Source organism: Neovison vison, chromosome 4 (genome assembly GCF_020171115.1).
Source record: "Neovison vison isolate M4711 chromosome 4, ASM_NN_V1, whole genome shotgun sequence".
NCBI lineage: Eukaryota > Metazoa > Chordata > Mammalia > Carnivora > Mustelidae > Neogale > Neogale vison.
The window spans coordinates 140,698,554-140,719,059 of NC_058094.1; the positions used below are offsets into that span (position 1 = coordinate 140,698,554).

At 45.2% G+C, this 20,506-nt stretch overlaps 1 protein-coding gene across 1 annotated transcript in view; it reads left to right on the forward strand.

Moving 5' to 3' along the window:
• The window catches only part of LAMB4 (laminin subunit beta 4), a 97,081-nt gene that overhangs the window by 18,919 nt on the left and 57,656 nt on the right, over positions 1 to 20,506 (forward strand). The window contains exons 6-14 of the mRNA XM_044245805.1: positions 744 to 932; positions 1,923 to 1,986; positions 2,154 to 2,368; positions 3,419 to 3,539; positions 5,201 to 5,389; positions 11,051 to 11,230; positions 13,568 to 13,677; positions 15,734 to 15,813; positions 16,383 to 16,533. Coding sequence (XP_044101740.1) covers positions 744 to 932; positions 1,923 to 1,986; positions 2,154 to 2,368; positions 3,419 to 3,539; positions 5,201 to 5,389; positions 11,051 to 11,230; positions 13,568 to 13,677; positions 15,734 to 15,813; positions 16,383 to 16,533 — 1,299 coding nt within the window. The remainder of the gene's footprint in view (positions 1 to 743; positions 933 to 1,922; positions 1,987 to 2,153; positions 2,369 to 3,418; positions 3,540 to 5,200; positions 5,390 to 11,050; positions 11,231 to 13,567; positions 13,678 to 15,733; positions 15,814 to 16,382; positions 16,534 to 20,506) is intronic.

Genomic DNA, 20,506 nt, shown 5'->3' on the forward strand with positions numbered 1-20,506 from the left:
ATTTAAGGAAATCCAGAAAGGTTGTGATCAAAAGAGGCAGAAAAATGAAAGGGTCTTGACGAAGGATAGTTAGATGCCAGAGAAATCCTGGGCTGTAGTCATTCCCAAATCATTCATCAAAATTCTAATTTTGTCATCTGGCCAGAAGCAGAATAAAGGTAATAAAAAATGAAAATAAATTAAAAATGAAATTTTAAAAAGCCCTGCTAGTGTCTGCCCTCAAAGGGCTCAAAGTCCCATCAAGGATACAAACATACATAGAGATTTAAAATCATAATGCAAAAATGGTGAGTGCGGCAACTGACTGTGTTCAGAATGCTGGAGGGATCCTTGAGGAGATGAACTCTGCCCTTAGGAATCAGAATCAGCCTCCTGGTTGGTGTTGGAGGAGTTTGCCGAGAAAAGTGTTCTCGTCAAAGAAAACCACATATAAATAAATCGCTGTAAAGTATCAATCACATTGGCTTTTTAAAAATTGACAGGCTCTCCCGTCTACAATGAATAATTCACACAGTCCATCTTCACACATCTTTTAAATGGAACCAGATTCGAGGCCAAGTATATGCTCATGAAAGCTTACCCCTGATTGGAAAGAGATTTCTGTATGTTTATTGTATGATAGATTTTCAAAGATACAAATAAAGTTTGAAAAACGGAGACTAGGAAATCTAAAAGTTTGATCTGAAGTGGGTAATGAAATCTGACTTTGTGAAGCATTACGAGTTTACCTCATGTTTTCCTAGACTTTTCGGCCTGCTGCGATGTTAGTCGAACGTTCCGCAGACTATGGACACACCTGGAAAGTACTCAAATATTTTGCGAAAGACTGTGCTGCTTCCTTTCCCAATATCTCTTCGGGCCAGGCCCAGGCAGTGGGAGACCTTGTTTGTGACTCTAAATATTCGGATATCGAACCCTCCACTGGTGGCGAGGTACCCTTTCCTTTCTTGGATTTCTCTGGTAGAAATGAAACCTTTTTTAGCTCTTGTGGTTCATTTAAATGAAAACAACTTAGGTAGTGTTTACTGAAATAGAACTCAAGCTGTTGTTTTTTTGTTTTTGGCTTTTTTTTGTTTTTTAAGAATGAAGGTGTCTAAATTGAACTCAGATAAATAGCAATTACCTTATAGGAAAGAACTCTGCACAGGGCACCCGGGTGCTCAGTTGGTTGAGCTCTGACTTTTGATCTCAGCTCAGGTCTTGATCTCAGGGTCATGAGTTCAAGTCCCTTGTCTACTTAAGAAAGGAAAGGAAAATAATTCTGCAAGAGGGCCCAGCTGAGGGTGAGTGGGGACTGAGACCCAGGCTGGGCACCAGGGTACAGGGCCCACAGAGGAAGGAGCCTCTGTTTTTAACCCTTTGCTATAGGCTAGTGGCCACCCTGGTTAAGGTGTGTTCTCTCCATGTTCTGCCAACCAGCACCCAGCTGGAGCCTTCCAGGAGCTTCCTCTGAGCAAAGCTGGTAGAGAGTCGGGGTGGGAGTGGTGTTGGGCTGTATTATTTTATCAGTTAGAATGAAAGAACTGGTAACAGAGGACAGACTCTAGAATTCCCCACCTGATCCAGGGGGATGATGACCTACTGAACTATGACCTTGTCCCTCCACCCCAACCCTGGGCAGGAGCCATGAGTGTTTCTGGATCCTTCATGGACCACGTGGGCATAAAGAGCCAGAATGACTGTTTAAGATCTTTCACTCATTTCTATTCTTGGGACTTGTATTCATGTGAGAACCCAAATAACAATCTGTATTTTAGAGGCAGCCCGAGAGGCAATGGCTCAGCTCTTTTGCAAGGTCAGGATCTCTTCTTTGAGAGTATATTTAATAAGGCTGTTTTGGATAAAATACATTTACCTTGGATAAATTATTTTGGATAAAATGCATTTGGATAGAATGACATTTACCTGTATTTGTTTTACAGGTCGTTTTAAAAGTTCTGGATCCCAGCTTTGAAATTGCAAACCCTTACAGCCCCTACATCCAGGGTATGACTCGCTCTCTCTGTTCACACCAGCTCCTTTTCTAGAATTCCAGGTGTGGCGTATTCCTCGTCACTTGGGTCCATAGTTCATGAAAGGGCTGTCAGTCTGGGAGGGGCCCTTGACCTGAGGCCACCTAAATGTGCTTTACTTTGCTGTTTTCCTTTTTCTAGACCTCGTGACATTAACAAATCTGAGGATAAACTTCACCAAACTCCACACCCTGGGGGATACTTTGCTCGGAAGGAGGGAGAATGAGTTCCTGGGGAACTACTACTATGCTCTGTATAAGATGGTGGTGAGGGGCAGCTGTTTTTGCAACGGTCATGCCAGCGAGTGTGGCCCGGCGCAGAAGGTGCGGGGAGACGTGTTCAGCCCTCCCGGGATGGTGAGTTCCTGAGCCATCCCAGAGGGTACCCCGGCCGCTCTTACCTTCCCTTCACTGTGCTGCCGCTGGATGTAGATGAAACTCTCTCTGGGGGGTCCACCATCGGAGTGACAGCTCTGCGTGGGCACAGGTGTCATTCAGCCTGGCCTGCGGCACCAGCTGGGCAGGGGGCGGGGAGAGGGGGCGGACTTTGTTTCTCTGGCCAGAGGTTCTTCTAGATTCTGCTACAGATGAATTAATGAGGAGCATTTACCATTTATGATTTCAGGGGAGCCCCATCTTGCTCCCTTTTTGTTTTATTTGGTTTTGGAGGGTCCCACAGAAGTGCCTGTGGGGGGGGTGTCTCTTGTGTGAGAGAGCCTCTGCTCCATGCCAGGGTCTTTGACTAAAATCTGTCACTGCAGAAACGGCCCCTCCAAGTAACGTTCTTGCTCCGGGAATAGCTGTTCCTAGCCCTGATCTCTCCCGTGCTTGGGACGAGTCTCCAAAGAGGGATGTAGTAAGAGAATTGTGTTTTTATGCTGAGTCCCGAGGGTGTGTCTGCGACGTAATTGTAAACTGTTAGCCACGATCAGACAAGGCGGGATGCTTCCCTGTCAGCCACCTCATGTTTCGCTAGAAATAGAACTTGTCTCTTTGAACTTGGACATACACGGCATTTTGTGGAAAAGCCAAGAGAATCACACCTATTTCTCCAGCTTCTTTCTGTTTTCTAATTCTCTCTTTTCCCTTATGCTCCTCAGCCACCTTCTGCACACACACGCGCACACACACAGACACACACACATCCCCATCCTGTCTCTCCTGGTGCGTGATCTGCCATATGTTGCCTTAAAAGTAGAACTCAGGAATGCCAAAAAATATATTGCATTTCTTAAACTTATTCCAAAATTTAAGAGCTGGTTGAACAAGTAACAAAGGCTAGTCTTGGTTGGTGCTGTCACCAGGAAGGGGCCCTAGGTCCCACAGAGGTGCCTGGCCTGCTAGTTCCCTTTCCACGTGACAGACCCCAGCATCCTTCCAGCAAAGCCCGCTTGCCACACCACGCAGGTTCACAGTCGCTGCGTCTGTCAGCACAATACAGACGGCCCGAACTGCGAGAGGTGCAGGGACTTCTTCCACGACGCCCCGTGGAGGCCGGGAGCAGGCCACCAGGACAGCACGTGCAGAGGTACACGGGGAATGTTCTCAGCCTGGACCCAGGGTGCTCTGCGCTGCCCAAAGGACAGTTTTGTCCATTTCAGTGGGGCTGCGGGCGGCAGGGGTGAGGGACTGTCCTCCCGGCTCTGGCTGTGGGATATCCTAATGTCTCCCATGACCTCACAGAGAAGGAAAGCGACTTCTCAAGCCTTCACACCAAACGTGAGCAGTAATTTACACCCTGAAACAATATGCATGTCATGTGGAGGTCATGTGGTCACTTTCCGGAGGAAGGGCAGAGCCACGGACCGGTTGTGTCATCGGGGACAGGGCTGGGCCAGGATGTGGCAAGCCTAGGTTTGGTATGGCGATCCCTACCCTTTTCCTGAATGATCATACATTCCATGAACTGGATCTTTTTTTTTTTTTTTTAAGATTTTCTTTATTTATTTGACACAGAGAGCACAAGCAGGGGGAGAAGCAGGCAGAGGGAGAAGGAGAAGCAGACTCCTCTGTGAGCAGGGAGCCAACCTGGGACTCGATCCCAGGACCCTGGGATCATGACCTGAGCTGAAGGCAAATGCTTAATCTCTGAGCCACCCAGGCGCCCCCCACCCCACACCATCCCGTGAACTGGATCTTAAACACATATGTCAGGAGAGATGAGAACAAGGACCAAGTCTGACAGGCTGTTGTATTTTTTGTGAAATATTTAGGCTAGTAAGTTAGAGGGGTTTCTTGTAATGTGTTTGCTGCCTCTGAATTTTGATGAACTTCCATACAAACTTGTTACTTGGTTTCCTTTCCCAGACTGGTAGAGGTGGGGGGGTGTAAGGAAGGTGCTGGAAGGTGACATTATCATCTCTTGATAATGTGCCATCTGGGAGAGTCACAGTGAGCCACACCCAGCAAAATGGAGCCTGAGATTTTGCTATTTACAGGGAATCCCCAGCAAGGCATACAGCACAGATTCTACCACCAAGACAAAGTCCTTTCCCGCTGGTGCTCCAGTTGAGCCCCAGATGGGATGAGAATGACCTACAGCCACACTTCGCGCTCTCCTGCTGCCTGCAGAGATGGAGAAGCAGGCGGGGGCCCAACTCTGACATCTTACCTGAGGGTCCCTGGACCCGCAGAAGATGTGAAATAAAAATTCAAGTTTACAAACCTGAGTCAGTAAAAGTGTTCTTTACTGGAAAACAAAAAAAATTGCATTCTAGGCCTTCTGGATCACCTAAATGATTGACTTTTGTTTATTTGATATTAAAAGAAAAACAAATATTAAACATAGGGAGCACATTTTACAGAGAGCACCAGGAAGATCCTTTGAAGGCCCCTGTTTTCGTTTGTGTGTACTGGGGATGCCCGAGAGGCTCCGCCCATTCAGGGTCTGCCTTGGGCTCAGGTCTTGATTCCAAGGTCCTGTGATGGAGCCCCCTGTCAGACTCCCCACGCAGCAGCAAGTCTGTCTCCCTCTGTGATCTCTTTTTCTCTCACTCGCTCTCAAATAAATAAAAATCTAAAAAAAAAAAAAAAAAAAAAAAGTCCATGCCTACTTGGTGTGTCTCTAACAAGAGGGGAAGTGGCCGGAGATGGAGGATGGGGGGCACACGGCTGCGGTGATTGGCGCCGACGCAGTCCCAGTGTCCCCCAGACCTTGGGCAATCTCTCATAACCCCTCTCCCTCCTCAGCTTGTCACTGCAACAGCCACGCCGACCGCTGTCACTTCGACATGACGGCGTATGTGAGGAGCGGGGGCCACAGCGGGGGCGTGTGCGAAGACTGCCGCCACAACACCGAGGGGCAGCACTGTGACCGCTGCAGACCCCTCTTCTACAGGGACCCACTCAAGGCCATGTCTGATCCGTACGCCTGCATCCGTGAGTCCCCGGCCTTGGGCCCATCTCTCCCGCGTGTGTGAGCAAAGGCTGACAGAGAGGCCTCCCTCCCAAGCTCCCCGTTCAGTTTTGCAGCATCCCCAAAGTGCCTGATTTAGGGGCCGGGGGGGGCGGTGGGCTTGCAAAAGCGCTGCAGCTCTAAGAGCCTTCGTTCTCAGCACAGTTTGGGTCGGATGATCCAGGTCCGTGCTGGTAGCTCGCGGCAGTGGCCGGCACTGGTGAGAGGGGAAACTAGCCTGGATTGAGCCGGGAGGGGGAACGTGGTTTCAGAGGATGCTGTGGACACCTGCATGTCCTGGAGGTCATTGGGGGTCGGGGGGAGTAGTTAAACCACAAGGACTCGACTTAACCCTGGCCAGCTAGTTCTACTTAGGATGCTTCAACTTGGCCATGTTTCCAAAGCAACAGGCATTCTATAGAAACTTACTTCAGATTTTGAACTTGGGTCTGTCCCCAGGCTGGCCATAAGGGGATGACCGTTGCTCCCATGCTGGGGTGGGGGGGGCAGCTCCCAGGCAGCACAGCTGGGCAGGAGGGAAACAACCAATAATCCACCCACAGCCATCTGTACGCACACAACCATCCCGTTTTCACTTTCAGTGCAGTATTCTGTAAATGACACAAGACGTTCAACGCTTTATTATACAACAGGCTGTGTGTTGCATGATTTTGCCCAACTGTCAGGCAGTGTAAGTGTTGTCAGCACTGCCAAGGCAGGCTAGACTAAGCTATGATGTTTGGTAGGTTAGTTGTATTAAATGTATTTTCGACTTCAAAAATTTTTGCCTTATGATGGGTTTATCAGAGCCCTGCCTTAAGTCGAGGAAGATCCGGAGTGAGATTCGCTGCAACATTAGTCTGGCCATAGACAATTCAATTTTGCTGATAAGATGCATAAACTCTCATGACATTTCTCCTCCTCTACCTCCTCCTCCTCCTTCCTTCTTCCTCCTTCTTTGTTCCTCTTCGTTCTACCTTCTCCTTCCTTCCTTCTTCTCCCTTTCTCCTTCTTTTCCTTCTCCTCCTCCTCCTTCTTCTTTTTCTTCTCCTCCTCCTCCTTCTCCTTCTTCATTTACTTTAGAGAGAGAGAAAGAGGGAGCCAAAGCAGGAGAGGGAGAGAGTCTTCAGCAGACCCCATGCTGAGTGTGGTGCCTGATGCTGGGCTCAGTCTCACGACCCGGAGATCGTGACCTGAGCTGAAACCCAGAGTCAGTGGCTTAACTGACTGAGCCACCCAGGCATCCCACCTTGCTTCTTTTTTTAAATCTTAAAAAATCTTTCATTTTGTCTTAAATCTCCACTTTTAAAAATGGAATATCTTATGCATATACAAATAATAGAGAATAGTATAATAAGCACCCTTATGCCCACAAGCAGCTGTGTCAAAACATACCTTACCTTTCATCTGCAAGACCTTGATGAACATACAGATGCTGCTCTGGCCCCAGGTGCACACCTGCCCCATTTGCTACTTTCCTGCGGATACACTCACATAATTGGCAATTATCATTACAATGCTGGTGTTTCTATTTTTGCGTGTCCTTGTGTACAAACAATATATGTTGGCATGTCTTCAGACTTCAGGTAAATGGTATCACGCTGTATGTATCCTTGATTATTTTGTTCAACATTATATTTTGGAGATTTCATCCATATCACATAGCCCTCAGTCTCTAGTTTCAATATCTGTGTGTAATATCTGCATAGAGCTCTTTCTTCCATAAATATGACTAAATCTATTTGGCCATTTTTCTTTTGATGTTTCAAAAAACACTCTTGTATATGTGGCCCTGGGCACATGCACAAAACCTGTCCCTAAGAGCCATACCGAGAAGGGAATTACTGGACTAGGGTATGAAATTCTTCAAGTCAGTTATATGATAACAACATTATTCCCTAAGTGGGGGTGCCAGTTAACACCCACACCAGCCATGTGTGAGTATTATTGCTCTGCATCCTGGCCAGCCCTGGGTTTTGTCCCACTTCAATTTTTGCTAACAAAAAGCTGTCTCATCATTATTTTCATCTGAACGTCCCTGCAGGAATGAGACTAGAGCGAGACAAGCCAAGCACTTAGGTCCCAAAGCTTCAGGGAGAACTCTCTGTCTCTCTCTGAGTGACGTAAGCACAGGATTGACACGTGCCATCTGCACTAATGTGGTAGTGAGCGCCTCGTTGACTTGTCTCGCTCCAGTCCCAGCACCGTTGTCTGTCGAATACCGCATGGATAAGTGCTCCAACTTGATTTCCAATATCAAGAGCCAGTTCCTGGGTCTGAGGTTTTACTCTACTCACAGACTGACAAGGAGCTGGTTACTGTTTTATGGATGCTGGCGGAAGACATGAAATTTCAAGAGGGAAGGCAAAGGACTTCATGACACAACAAGCAACAAGATGCTTGTATGGGTGTGTGTTCCCATATCCCCAGGCCCTGAGTCCCATGGGGCCATTCAAAGGATGGCAGGTAGATCCGCATACCTAATGAGTTTATGCCCCCCAGCCAAGGAACACTAAGCTTGGGGGATTCATTGCTTTTATTGCAAGGGGAAGCATGTCTGTCCTTTGTCCAAGGGAAGAAGTTACCTCATCCCTCAAGGTAGCTTGCTGAAAACACAACCTTGAGAAATGGCCCAGGGGGAAGAGCAGTCAGGACCTTGCATTGTTGGCACACTCAGCAAAAAAATGTTCGTATGTCCAGGGCCCAGGGAAAATCGCCTCTCCCAAGACCCAGAAATCCTCTCTCTTAGGCAGTATCATCAATATTTTGTTATTTTGGGGGGAAGGATTTGCTATAAAACCACAACTTCAGACTTTGTATCATCATGATATATAAAATGAGGTCATATACAAAAGTAATTCAAAACTACCTGAATATATACAACACCCTAGATTTCAGGCTTTAAATCCTCACAGTGTAGAAAAAACATAAACGACGGTTTTTTTCAGATCACTTAGTGGAGAAGTTGGGGGCTGGGGTAACTGGGTGATGGACATTAAGGAGGGCATGTGATGTGATGAGCAGTGGGTGTTATAGAAGACTGATGAATCACAAGCTATACCCCTGAAACCAATAATATAGTATATGTTAAATAATTGAATGTAAATTTTAAAATGCTTTTGAAAAAAGATAACTTAGGAGGCACCTGACTGCGTAACGTTTTCCCTTACATGACCTGTTTAAAATTAATACAAAGACATGAATTCTTAGAAAAAAATTCTTTAAATGTCCTACATCTTTTTACCAAAACCTGTAATTCACTCCCCACTGTCTTACACATGTGCGTGCGCGCACCCCCCCACACGTATTTTATTGTTTTAAACCCTATTCATTTGTAAAACAAGAAGAAATTGCTCTCTTAGGTGGAATCAGGGGAAAATATAATGTTTTGAAACAAATAATCTAGGGACCTGGAAAGAGATTAGAAGTAACTAAGCCAGAGAGTCACGTTAACCAAAGTCTTGGTTTAAAAGCCACTTCGTGTTGGGGTGCCTGGGGAGCTCAGTGGGTTAAGCGTCTGCCTTCAGCTCAGGTCATGATCCCAGGGTCCTGAATTCAAACCCCCCACTCCAGGTCAGGCTCTCTGCTCAGCGGGGAGTCTGCTTCTCCCTCTGCCTCTCCCCCTGCTTGTGCTCTCTCTCAGTTGCTCTTGCTCACTCTCAAATAAATAAATTCTTAAAAAAAAAAAACTTAGAAAAAAAAAAAAAACTTAGATAGAATTAATGATGTCACTTCTGAAGGAAACTAAGAAGACTAGTACCCAGATATGAAATTAAGAAGTAGTTCTTTATAAACAAGGAGGTTTTTTTTTTTTTAAGGAAAGACAAATGAGGAGCTTATAAAAACAACCTTCATGAGACCTAAGTCCCTAAGTACATGTTTATGTGTGGGGGAGTATGAGTGTACAAATGGCATTTATTAAGACTGACCAGCATTCTCATATAAATTTTCTCCAAATTGTCCTTGTTTGAGCCTAAATATTTATATGATCAGACTCTAGGCCTAAGATTGGCTAAATTTAAGTCTTCTGTGATTAAAACACAGTCAAATGTGATACAGGAAAAAACACAAAGATTTGGTCGATTCCACTGACGATGTGAGTTTGCTGGAGTTAAGCTGTAGGATGCCGAGAAATTTTACTGGACTTCTATCCTAAAGGACATGACACAGGGTTATTTCTGTGTAAAGTTACTACCTCCTCACCCACATCCTTTCCCCAAAGGATACTTCTGTACCTAATTACATTATATTCTGGAGCTCAATACTGACCCTTTGGAGTGGCTCCCAAATAAAGCTGACCTTTTTCCTTTGGGCTACTTCTAAAATGCATCCGGCTTATCCCTTCCTTTCTAGAAGTAAATGTATTTAATTAAAAGAAAATTCTGGTTTTCCCAAACTAAACAGAACCGAATGCTGTTTTTCCATAATAAGATTTTATTACCAGCCACCATCCAATAACAGTTGAAAATTGAAAGAGTCTGTCAGACAATGACATGTTCCAGCCTCTCCTGGATGCTACCCCTAAAAATGAGGGGCCACTGCTCTACTGGGCAGCTCTAACTGCCAGAGAGCTCTTCCTTATACTCAAATCAAGCTCTGCCTTTTATTACTTCCCTCTGGAATTATTCTCACTCTCAGTATCCCTTTTCATAGCGTACTCCTTCCTGTAGTCATTCAAGTTTCTGCTGAACAGAAAAAAGAGGGTAGGGGTGGGGTGGTTCTTTTGTTTGCTCCTTGACTATAGGTGACTATCTCATTTTGCAGAATCTCTTCGTCCTAGCTTCTGCCCTGCCAGCAGATTTCCAAAAAGAAAACAGTGATATAAACCCTTCTTGCTATTCTCCCCCTTTCTTTCTTGAAGCTGCTCCCTCAAGGATGAATTAAAGAGAATGAGCATTTATCTTTACTGTTCTGTGATGGGGAAGGACAGACTTACTTTCTTAACCAGATTTCAGAGATTTGGTAGACATTTTATGTAATGTTTTATCTCTTACTTCTCACAACCCTGGATGATATATATGCATGTCTGTGTATCTGTATTTGCATATTTGTATATATATATATCTGTATTTGTGTATTACATTATAGCATCCCATGCTTACTTGCCTCTGGACTTCATGCTCACCATCGGAGTCTTCTTGTCTTCTTTTAATCTTTCTTTCATTGAGGTGAAACTGACATGACATAAAATTAACCATTTTAAAATGTACAACACAGCACAAAGTTTTATGATCATCATCTCTAGCTAGCTCCCAAACCTTTACATCACCTCCCAAACTAATCAATGTACACTTCACATCTAGTTTTCATAATATCAGTCTTCCTCTGATCCTCTTACTTTAGAATCACTTAAAAGCCATAAAAAAACCACCCAATTTTATATATATATATGTGTGTGTGTACATTTATGTACATTTATGTACATACACACACACACACACACACACACATTTGTTCAGCATTTTCCAAAGCCTGAAATCTGGGAGACATATCTGAATAGCCCTCACCCACTAGTCTAGTTGTTTAAACGTATTTAATTATTTAAACAAAATAAAATAGTTATAACATGAGTAAAATGCTATGTTTATATCTCAGGTTTCCCACAATTTGCAGTTAACTAAGAGACTGCGTGTCTGTGTTTCCAGCCTGTGAATGTGACCCGGACGGGACCTTATCAGGTGGCATGTGTGTGAGTCAGTCTGATCCTGCTTTGGGGACTGTGGCCGGCCAGTGCTTGTGCAAAGAGAACGTGGAAGGAGCCAAGTGTGACCGGTGCAAGCCCAACCACCACGGGCTGAACGCGACCGACCCCATGGGCTGTCAGCGTAAGTCAGCAGCGGCAGTCTAACAGCTGGATGCGTTTTAAAGCTTGGGGCTGTCTCTGTCAACCCTAAAATTTGGTCATTGTAAACACTGAAGGTATTGCCTGCCTCTGGGTTTTCTAAAGCGATGCAACACTCCCCCCACCCCCCAAAAAAACCAAAAAAACCCTCCCACAGATTTTAGTAGATTGATTTTTCTCTTGGTGGTGAGCTGAGGTTATCATAAGGGACCAGCAGGGGGCGCTCACATTACCCCACTGGGGCCAAACATGGGAAAATGCCAAGAAATTCAGAGCCAAGTTGTGAAACCTTTAGAAAAATGGTCTGACTTGGACTCTCTTATACAGATTCATTAAATTACATTATGCATTTGTGCATAGATTGATAACTTCTTAAGCAATCTTCAAGTGGTGGTTTCTTTTCTTTTTCCTTTTTTTAAAATTACTTCTCCCGTTTCGTCTCATACCCCTCCTGGACTTGGTCCTTTATTCTCTGGCAAAGAAAAAAAGAGCTAAGGGAGAGGTTGTAGGGAAACAAGAAGAACCTCAGAGTTTTCTGGGGCCAAATGGGAGACCCCTGGCCCTGGGATCACAGAAATTTAGAGCTGCCTGAGGTCTCCTAAAACTGCAGATTCCCCCGGGAATCCTGGGAAAATAATTTCCCTTTGGTCACAGCATCATGTTCTGTATTTTTGCCCATTTGAGGAACTGTAGATTATTTACATGTTTAGAGAGCAGCATGCAGAAACCTACCTTCTGGAGTTGAATGGCAACATTAAATTCCAAGAGAGTGAATTATATGGTCAAGCCAATTCCCATCACACCCGAGTGTTTCCCTGGTTCAGTATTGACCTGATGCCCTCCCAGAATAGGACAAATATTGTGTGCTTTTTTTTTTCTTTTGTAACAGCTTCAGTGAGCTATAATTCACATACCATACAATCCACTCTTTGAAGTACAATTCGTGATTTCTAGTTTATTCAGAGTTGTATAGCTACCACCAGAGTCAATTTCAGAACATTTACATTACCGCCGAAAAGAACCCTATACCCCACGTCTGGCTATCTACCCAAAAGCTTGGAGAGATGTGTGCGCTTATGTTCATCGCAGCATTGTTCACAATAGCCAAAAAGTAGACGCGATCCAAGTGTCCACCCGTGGATGAGTGGGCAAACAAAGTGTGGCATGTACATACAACAGAATATTCATGAGCCTTTAAGAGGGAGTCTGATACGTGCAGCAGCATGGGTGAACCTTGGGGAGGTTAGGCTCAGTGAAATAAACCAGTCCCAAAAGGTCAGCTACTGTAAGATCAGTCCACTTCCACGAGGTACCTAGGGCAGCTAAGTCCATGGAAACACAAAGTAGTGGTTGCCAAGGGCTTGGAGGAGGAAAGAAAGGGTGGAGATGGTATTTCATGGGCATCGAGTTCTGGAGATCAGTTGCACAACAGTGTGGGTGTATTTAAAAATTTTAGATGAAATGGATTTTGCCATAAGAAAAGAAAAGAAGCCCCTTGACTAACTACCACCCCCCCATCCTCCTTTCCCCCAGCCCTGGGCAACCTGTCTCTGTAGATTTGCCCAGTGTGGGCATTTCATTTCATGCAAGTGAAATGATCCAATATGCGGTCCTTTGTGACCAGCTTCTTTCACTTAGCATCATGTTTTCAAGGTTCGTCCACGTTGCAGTGTGTGTCCGTGTTTCATTCCTTTTTATGGCGGAGCAATATTCCGTTGTGTGGAGAGTCCACATATGACCTATTCATTCAGCACCATCCAATGGACATTTGGGTTGTTTCCACAAACAGTGATTTTTTCCTGCAGGGGAAATGTATATCTTGCTCTGGTAGCAAATTTCTTAGCCTTTACAACATAGGCAGGACTCAGGGATGCCTCTGCGTGGCAGAGACAGAGGAGAGAGATAATTAGAAGGTAACTAGGCAGTAAGAAGAGAGGGAAGAGAAAGACCTTAGATGCAACAGCCACAAAAGGAGCCATCGGTAATGACCAGGACCCTCAGAAACCCTTGCCTGCCTCAAGCAATCTGACCCCACCCCCGGCATCACTAGGGTAACTGTGCCACCTGGCCCTGCTCGCACAACTTCTTTTCCTTTGTCTCCTAAGTGTCATCCTGCAAAACTGTACGGGGTTCTCTGCAAGCATCTGGCCCTGGCTTTCCTATGTGGGGGTGCACGCACCACAGTGATCGTGCAACAAGACGATACACTAGGCAGGCTGGCTGTTCTCTTCTTGGGGCCATGCATTGGGCTCAGTGTGAGCTGTTCAGGACAAGAATGGGGTCACAAAAATGAGAATAATTGTGTTTGCCGTGCTTTCAGCCTGTGACTGTAACCCCTTCGGGAGTCTTCCCCTCTCAGCCTGCGATGTGGACACGGGGCAGTGCTTATGCCAGACGTTTGCTACAGGACCACACTGTGAAGAATGCACCGTATGTATTTGCCTAGGATTTCCCTTGTATGTTTCCCTTGTATGTTCCCTTGTATGTATGGGATTTCTACTGCCATTGCCCAGAAGAGACCTGGTCTTGTTAATTGCTTTCTTTGTCCTGATGTATTTCAGACTTCCCTGGGAAGAGTTGTTTAAGCTACAGAAACCAGCAAATAGTAGAGTTTTCTATAATTCTTCCCGAGAGAGCAGTTGTTAAACACTCACCAGTACACCAACTTTTACCAGATTCACCTGGACCCACCCAGGCACCGAAGCTAGAAGTGCTATGCACTGTTCTTCTGAAACCGCCAAGCAGGATAGACTGTGACAATTGATCTGCTCCCTTCTCTCGGCCCGCCAGATCATGGAGCCTTTTCTTCTGTCTCTCGCACACAGTTCCCTTTACCACCCCTACCACTCCTTGCCTAAAAATATTTTGGACGAGCTCGTTTCAAAAAAAATAAAACCCCCAAACCACAGGTTTACATGGGCTGGAGATTCCTGTGGGAAACAAACTCCTGGATTTTTCACAGACTCCTCTAAACATATGAGCACATATGTCTAAAGTTAGTAAAAGAAAACCTTTTTTTACGCCATAAGAAATGTGTCATGCAGTTAGGGAGTTCAAATCCAACTCGTCCCTTTGTTCTCCAATCTTGGCAGCCCACCATGACATTTTAGAAAGAAAAAAAAAAGCTTAACCTAATAAAAGAACAGTGACCTTGATGTGTCTGAAGAAATGCAGCTGATAAATAAGAAACATATGCCTATTACAACATAGTTTTGTGCTAATATTTTAAGTCATTTTACTGAAAACATAGGAGGATGGGGCACAGGAGGTGAGGAAAAAAACCCAGGAAGCACGTGCGAAGCAGGAACTCTCTAAGACAGGGCAGGTGACCTAGAAATTATGAAGCAAGGTGGGCTGGGCCAACTGCGTGGCCATGTGGGGACAAGACAGAGAAGGAAACAGGAAAATAACTGGGCAGGTCCACCCCACGGGGGCTTGTCCATGGTGGCTGAGCCCACGCCTCCAGCAGGGGCCCCCTTCCTCCTGTGTCCAGTGGCGCCCAGGCCCCCTGACCTGCGCCAGACCCCCCTCTCCCCTCACCTGCTCCCCATCCCCCGCTCCGCATTTCCCTCACCAGCATGCCTGGACCGGGGGAGTTTTCACAACCACATCCTGAGTAAGGCTGGTCATGGCACGTTGTTTTTGCCTGAACTGACGTTTAGTTTTGGCAAAAATATCAAGAGTCCTGTCCTGTGTTTTGTAACAAGTTATGTCAACTTCTAATGTTTAAAATAAATCTTTTTTTAGTAAAATCAGGCATAAAATGATACCAAGCTAATGAAAAAAAAAAGGTATATCGATACAACCTGTTATTAAGAACTTAATTTTTTCTGAGCGTGTTAACTGGAGATCTGAGGGGGAGGTTTGTGTTTTTTTATTTGAGCATTTAATAGTAAATCTTATCAGATTTAAGAACTGGTTGTTTGTATCTCACCAGCTGCTTATATTTAATAAAGGTCAAGATGTTGCAATGATGAAAAAGTCTCGAACAGAGCTGACTCTCTCACATAAAGTTTACTGTGCCAAAATGACTTATTTATAAACAAGTGAACCTACTGAACTATGATATTCAACTAAGATCTCAAAAACAGCTTGATTGAATTTTTTTTATCCCCAAACATTTTGGGGGTGTAGAGGTAAAAATCCCCAGTGATTTTGTGGTAAGGGAACCTATTGATTTTACAAAAGCAGTTGCGAATCAGCTAAAGCCCTTCTCCCCAGACTGGTCTGAAATTGGTACTGCTAGAGGACCCCATGGTTTCCACCACATCTGAGCTCGGAGTCATCCGCAGACAACCCACCTGTCCCCCTCCTTTTGAGTCCCAGAAATGGGAGATATGTGTCCTCCAGGATCATTACCAAGTGTGCAGGCAAGAGAGGCTGGTGATTGCCCAGGCCGTGTGGCTGTTTGATGTGAGTCAACAGACTTGGACTGGTTTTAATATTACACTTCAGATAGAATCGGCTGAGCATTTTCTCCTTGTAGGCTGGATACTGGGGACTGGAAGATGGCCTCCACGGCTGTTCTCCCTGTGACTGCGACATTGGAGGTGCTTATTCCAACGTGTAAGTCAAATGAACGGCAGTGTTCTGTGCCTACAGTCCTCGCTCACATTTCCACGTAAAAGCATATTTTATCCCGATTTGCTCATAGTCATCAGGGATGGACTTTATTCCTTGACAAGCAGAGGGCGTTGAAAGGCGATGATCCTGAAGCATGTGCTACAGCCCAGTTGATTTATTTTGCTTGAAATATTCCTCAGGAAGAGGGAAACAGTTGTACCCCTGGGTATCCCAGGAGGTAGGAGGATGGATGCCTTGTGCGACTTGACCCGCCTAGAACACCAACTTTTTGCCACTCTGTAAAGAGAGGTCCTACACTCCTTTTTGCAGTCTTTAGCAGCAGAATCAGAGGAAAGAAGTGGCTACTTGGGTTTTGTGGATCTGGATTGGCTTTTCAAGACCAGACACATGGACCCCATGGCCTCCTAACTTCCTCGTCAAGATGACTGATTGATCGATTCAAAGAGTGGGTCCAAATTCAGAGGGTTTTGAGCTCAGCACCCCCTGCCTTCATTTTATACCTGCCCGATCCCCCCGCAACATTTGTGCTTGATGGATTTGGTCTTCCCCAGGTGCTCCCCCAAGGATGGACAGTGTGAATGCCGTCCACACGTCACCGGCCGCCGCTGCACAGAACCGGCCCCCGGCTACTTCTTTGCTCCTTTGAATTTCTATCTCTATGAGGCAGAGGAGGCCACCCCACTGGAAGGACGTGCACCTCTGGTTCGTATTTCATCTAGTCTCTTTACAGATTTGATCTGATGGCGTGTCAGTCCATACATCAAACACATCCTTGAGATCAAGGGTAAGGTCGAAAAGAATGGTTTTGCCCACAGATGCAGATCGGAGTAGAGTTGAATTTATCACAGAACTGAAGATTATAGAAATTCTTGAGGGCAGAGTCTGCATTGTATTTAATCTCTGTAGTCCAGTTCTAGTGCAGAGCCTGGCATGTAAGTGGGAATTGGATTAAGCTGTGATTTCAATTTTGCTCTTTTGATGTGCCCATCAGATAGGACATGTTTATTGAGCATCTACTTGCCTGCCTTCCCCATGGCACTATAGACCATGAGTGGGAAGGATGGAAGGGCATCGCATTCACCACCATTGCCCTAGTGCCGACCGCAGTTTCTGACCCATGGTAGGAACATCACAGACTCTGTAATGAATGAATGAGTAAGATGCCTAACAGACGAGGATGCTGTATTCTCTGCTCTCCTGAAGCCAGTCTCAGCTTAGCAGTTCTCGCTGAAGGCAGCCATGTTCACTGGAGTGTGTGATTGCAAATGTCACTTGACACGTTCGCTCGTTTCCTACAAGTCCCAGGCCTGTGGGGTCTTTTCCCTAAACATACTTTTCTAAAAGTCTCATTAGAGGAGCCAACACACACATGTGGAATGATTAGAGAAAATACCAGTTAGACTCCTGTGACATTCCCAAGCACGTGACACCAGACACAGGCAGGCAGGAATGTGACAAGGGAAAAGGTAATGCGAGGTGAAGGTCTCAAGGAGAGAAAGCATGTGAAGGTCGGTTTGGAAGAGGGGATTTGGAGAGGAAATGGGAACTCATCCAGGTTCCAGCGATGAAGCCATTTCTTGGAATCTCTTCTTTATCTGGACACTGTTGGTGGGAAGGATGAAAATGCCCCTCAGGAGGCTTGGAATATTCCCTTTTACTGACTGGAATTGGGGTAGGGGACAGGAGGCTTTTACTGTCCCTACTTAGACTTACAGCTGTGGTGGGGGGAATAAAGCGAAACAATTCTATGTCCGCATTCTTCGCAGTTTTTAATTTTGTCTTTATGATGGTGACTGAAAAAAAAAAACCTTTGGGAAAGGAATATTGGTATTTATAGTTAGGTTGTAACTATTGTAAAGTAATAGAAAATATGTATTAGTCCCTACCCCTGATTCTTGGTACAGAGCTCCAAATACCCATGTAATTTCTTGAGTGACAGGAGCGCTAGAATACCTTTTGTTCTAATATTTGGTCTTTGACCCTGGCTCCTGATGAAGGGCTCCTAAATCCTTTGGAATTTCCTGGATGATAGGAGTGTCCTTTGTTCCAATCAGGTGACTTGATGGGCTTCTGGATGGGGGTTGGCCACCAGAGAAGAACTAACCACGATTAGGAGCTGGGAATCTTCAGCCCCCACCCCTCACCCATTCTCTGGGAAGGGGAGAGGGACTAGAGATGGAGTTAATGATTGATCATGCCTATGCGATAAAGCTTCCATAAAAATCTCCGAAGTATGGTGTTCAGAGCGTGTCCAGGTTGGTGAGCACATCCATGTGCCAGGGGGCTGGTGCACCCCGACTCCAGGGCCCAAAGCGCCTGCTTCCAGAACCTCCCAGTCCGGTCCTTGCTCTGTGTATCTCTTCCTCTGACTGTTTACCTGTATCCTTTATAGGATCCTTTATTGTATGATAAACTGCGAAACGTAAGTGTTCCCCTGAGTTTTGTCAGCGACTCTAGCAAATTATCAAGCTCGGGGCGGTGGAGGGGGGGCAGGTCATGGGAATCCCACTTTATAGCTGGTTGGTCAGAAGTCCCAGGAACAACCTGGCTTTTCTGCGGGCTTCTGAAGGAGGGTGGGGCAGTCTAGTGGGACCGAGACCTTAACCTGTGGCATCTGACGCTGAATCCAGGGAGATGGTGTCAGGACTGAATGAAATTATAGAACACCCACCTGGGGTCAGAGACTTGGTGGGTGTGGGAATAAACCCACACATCAGTGTCAGAAGCATTGTGAATGTGGTAGCTAACAATGAAACAGTAGAAGGGACACACAGTGGTATCTTTCCCACGCTACTATAAATACAATCGTTCCCATTGTTTCAGATAAGAAAACACAAAGCAGATGTAATTATCTAGTGTAGACGGACTGATACTGACCATTCATTCCCTGTGCACCATGTGGCGGGTGCCAACAATCCATTCAATAGGATCATAACCTGTGGGGATGTAGCTCTGAATTGAGACTAGCATTTGATGTAAAGCCTTACACCTCTCTCCATGGCTTTAAGGAAATTAAAAAAAAAAAAAATCAAGGCTATAAAACAGGCTTAAAGAGCCAGAAAGATTGCTTGAAGAGTTAGAAAGTCCTATGTAAGACAACAGAAAGTAAAATCATGGTGGAACTGATGTTAAGTGTTTAAAAAATAACATCATGAATAATTTCCTTTTCACTGAAAATATGATCGATAATTGTGGCAGAAAGGATTTAAGTTAGATAGGAATTATTTGTGCACTCATATAACAATTACGCATTGTGTGCTTACTATGCCCTTGCTGTTGTGACTAAGAAAACTTCCATGGGCCCCTGGCTGGCTCGGTTGGTAGAGCACACAACTCTTGAGTAGGAGTAGAGTTCACTTTAAAAAAGTAAAAAAGTAAAAAAGTTTACTTTAAAAAAATTTTTTTAAAACCCCACAAATTGGGGTGCCTGGGTGGCTCAGTGGGTTAAAAGGGGTTAAAAAAGTGGGTTAAAGCCTCTGCCTTCAGCTCAGGTCATGATCCCAGGGTCCTGGGTTCGAGCCCCGCATCGGGCTCTCTGCTCAGTGGGGAGCCTGCTTCCTCCTCTCTCTCTGCCTTTCTCACTGCCTACCTGTGATCTCTGTCTGTCAAATGAATAAATAAAATCTTAAAACAAAACAAAACAAAAAACCCACAATTTTCATTTCGTTAGTGCCTTGCACTTTGAGCTTCACATGCATTATCTAATTTAATTTTCCAAACAACCTAAGCGTGGGCATCTTTAATTTCGAGGCAGCTTCTCATATGATGAGGAGAGTGTTGCTTTGTGCAATGTGTTACAATTTCAGAGTGAGTGATCCTTTATGAGCAGGTCTAATGCACAGGTAGAATAATATGGGCTGAGACTTGAGAACAAGAAACGTTTCAGTTGGTGGCCTTGGTGAAAAGTTGTAAGTAATGGCTCACAGGAGAGACAGGGCAGGGGCGTTCATGGAACAGGTTTGTACAGGGAAGAAGTATTGGAAAAGAACATTAGATTCTCTTATTAGAGAAACTGTATTTTATTCTCTGGGCAATGAGAATTCACTGAAGCTTTCTGAGCAAGGGACTGCCCTGAGGAAGACTGTCCTCAGTTTTCCTGTCAGTGCCCTCTCGTACAAGTGGGGCCCGGGATGGAGGGAGGGCGGACTGCAGTAGTCCGACAGGAAGAAGGAAGGGTTAATAGGTAGCAGAGAGAAGAGAAAGGATGATGGACACATGAAAGGGTGTGACTCCAAGTCCACAATTTACAAATAGTTGTTTAAACACTCTGGGGAACTAAAAATGATGATTAACTTTCTTGTTGGGTCTTCAAACGGGTGTGTGTGTGTGTGTGTGTGTGTGTGTGTATATATATATATGTGTGTATGTGTTTGTGTGTATCTTAACTTATCCAGGCTGCTGTAACAAAATCACCATAGACTGGGTGGCTTATAAACAACATAAATTTACTTCTCCCAGTCCTAGAAGCTGGGAAGTCCAAGAGCAGAGCTCCAGCAGATTTGTGTCTGGCAAGAGCCCGCTTCCTAGTTCTTTTTCCGCCATCTTCTTACTGAGTCTTTGCTCAGTAGAAGGCACAAAGGAGTTCTCTGGGGTTCCTTTCATAAGGGAACTAATCCTCTTCATGAGGATATGCTCTCATGACCCAATCACCTTGCAAAGGCCCCCCCTTTAAATA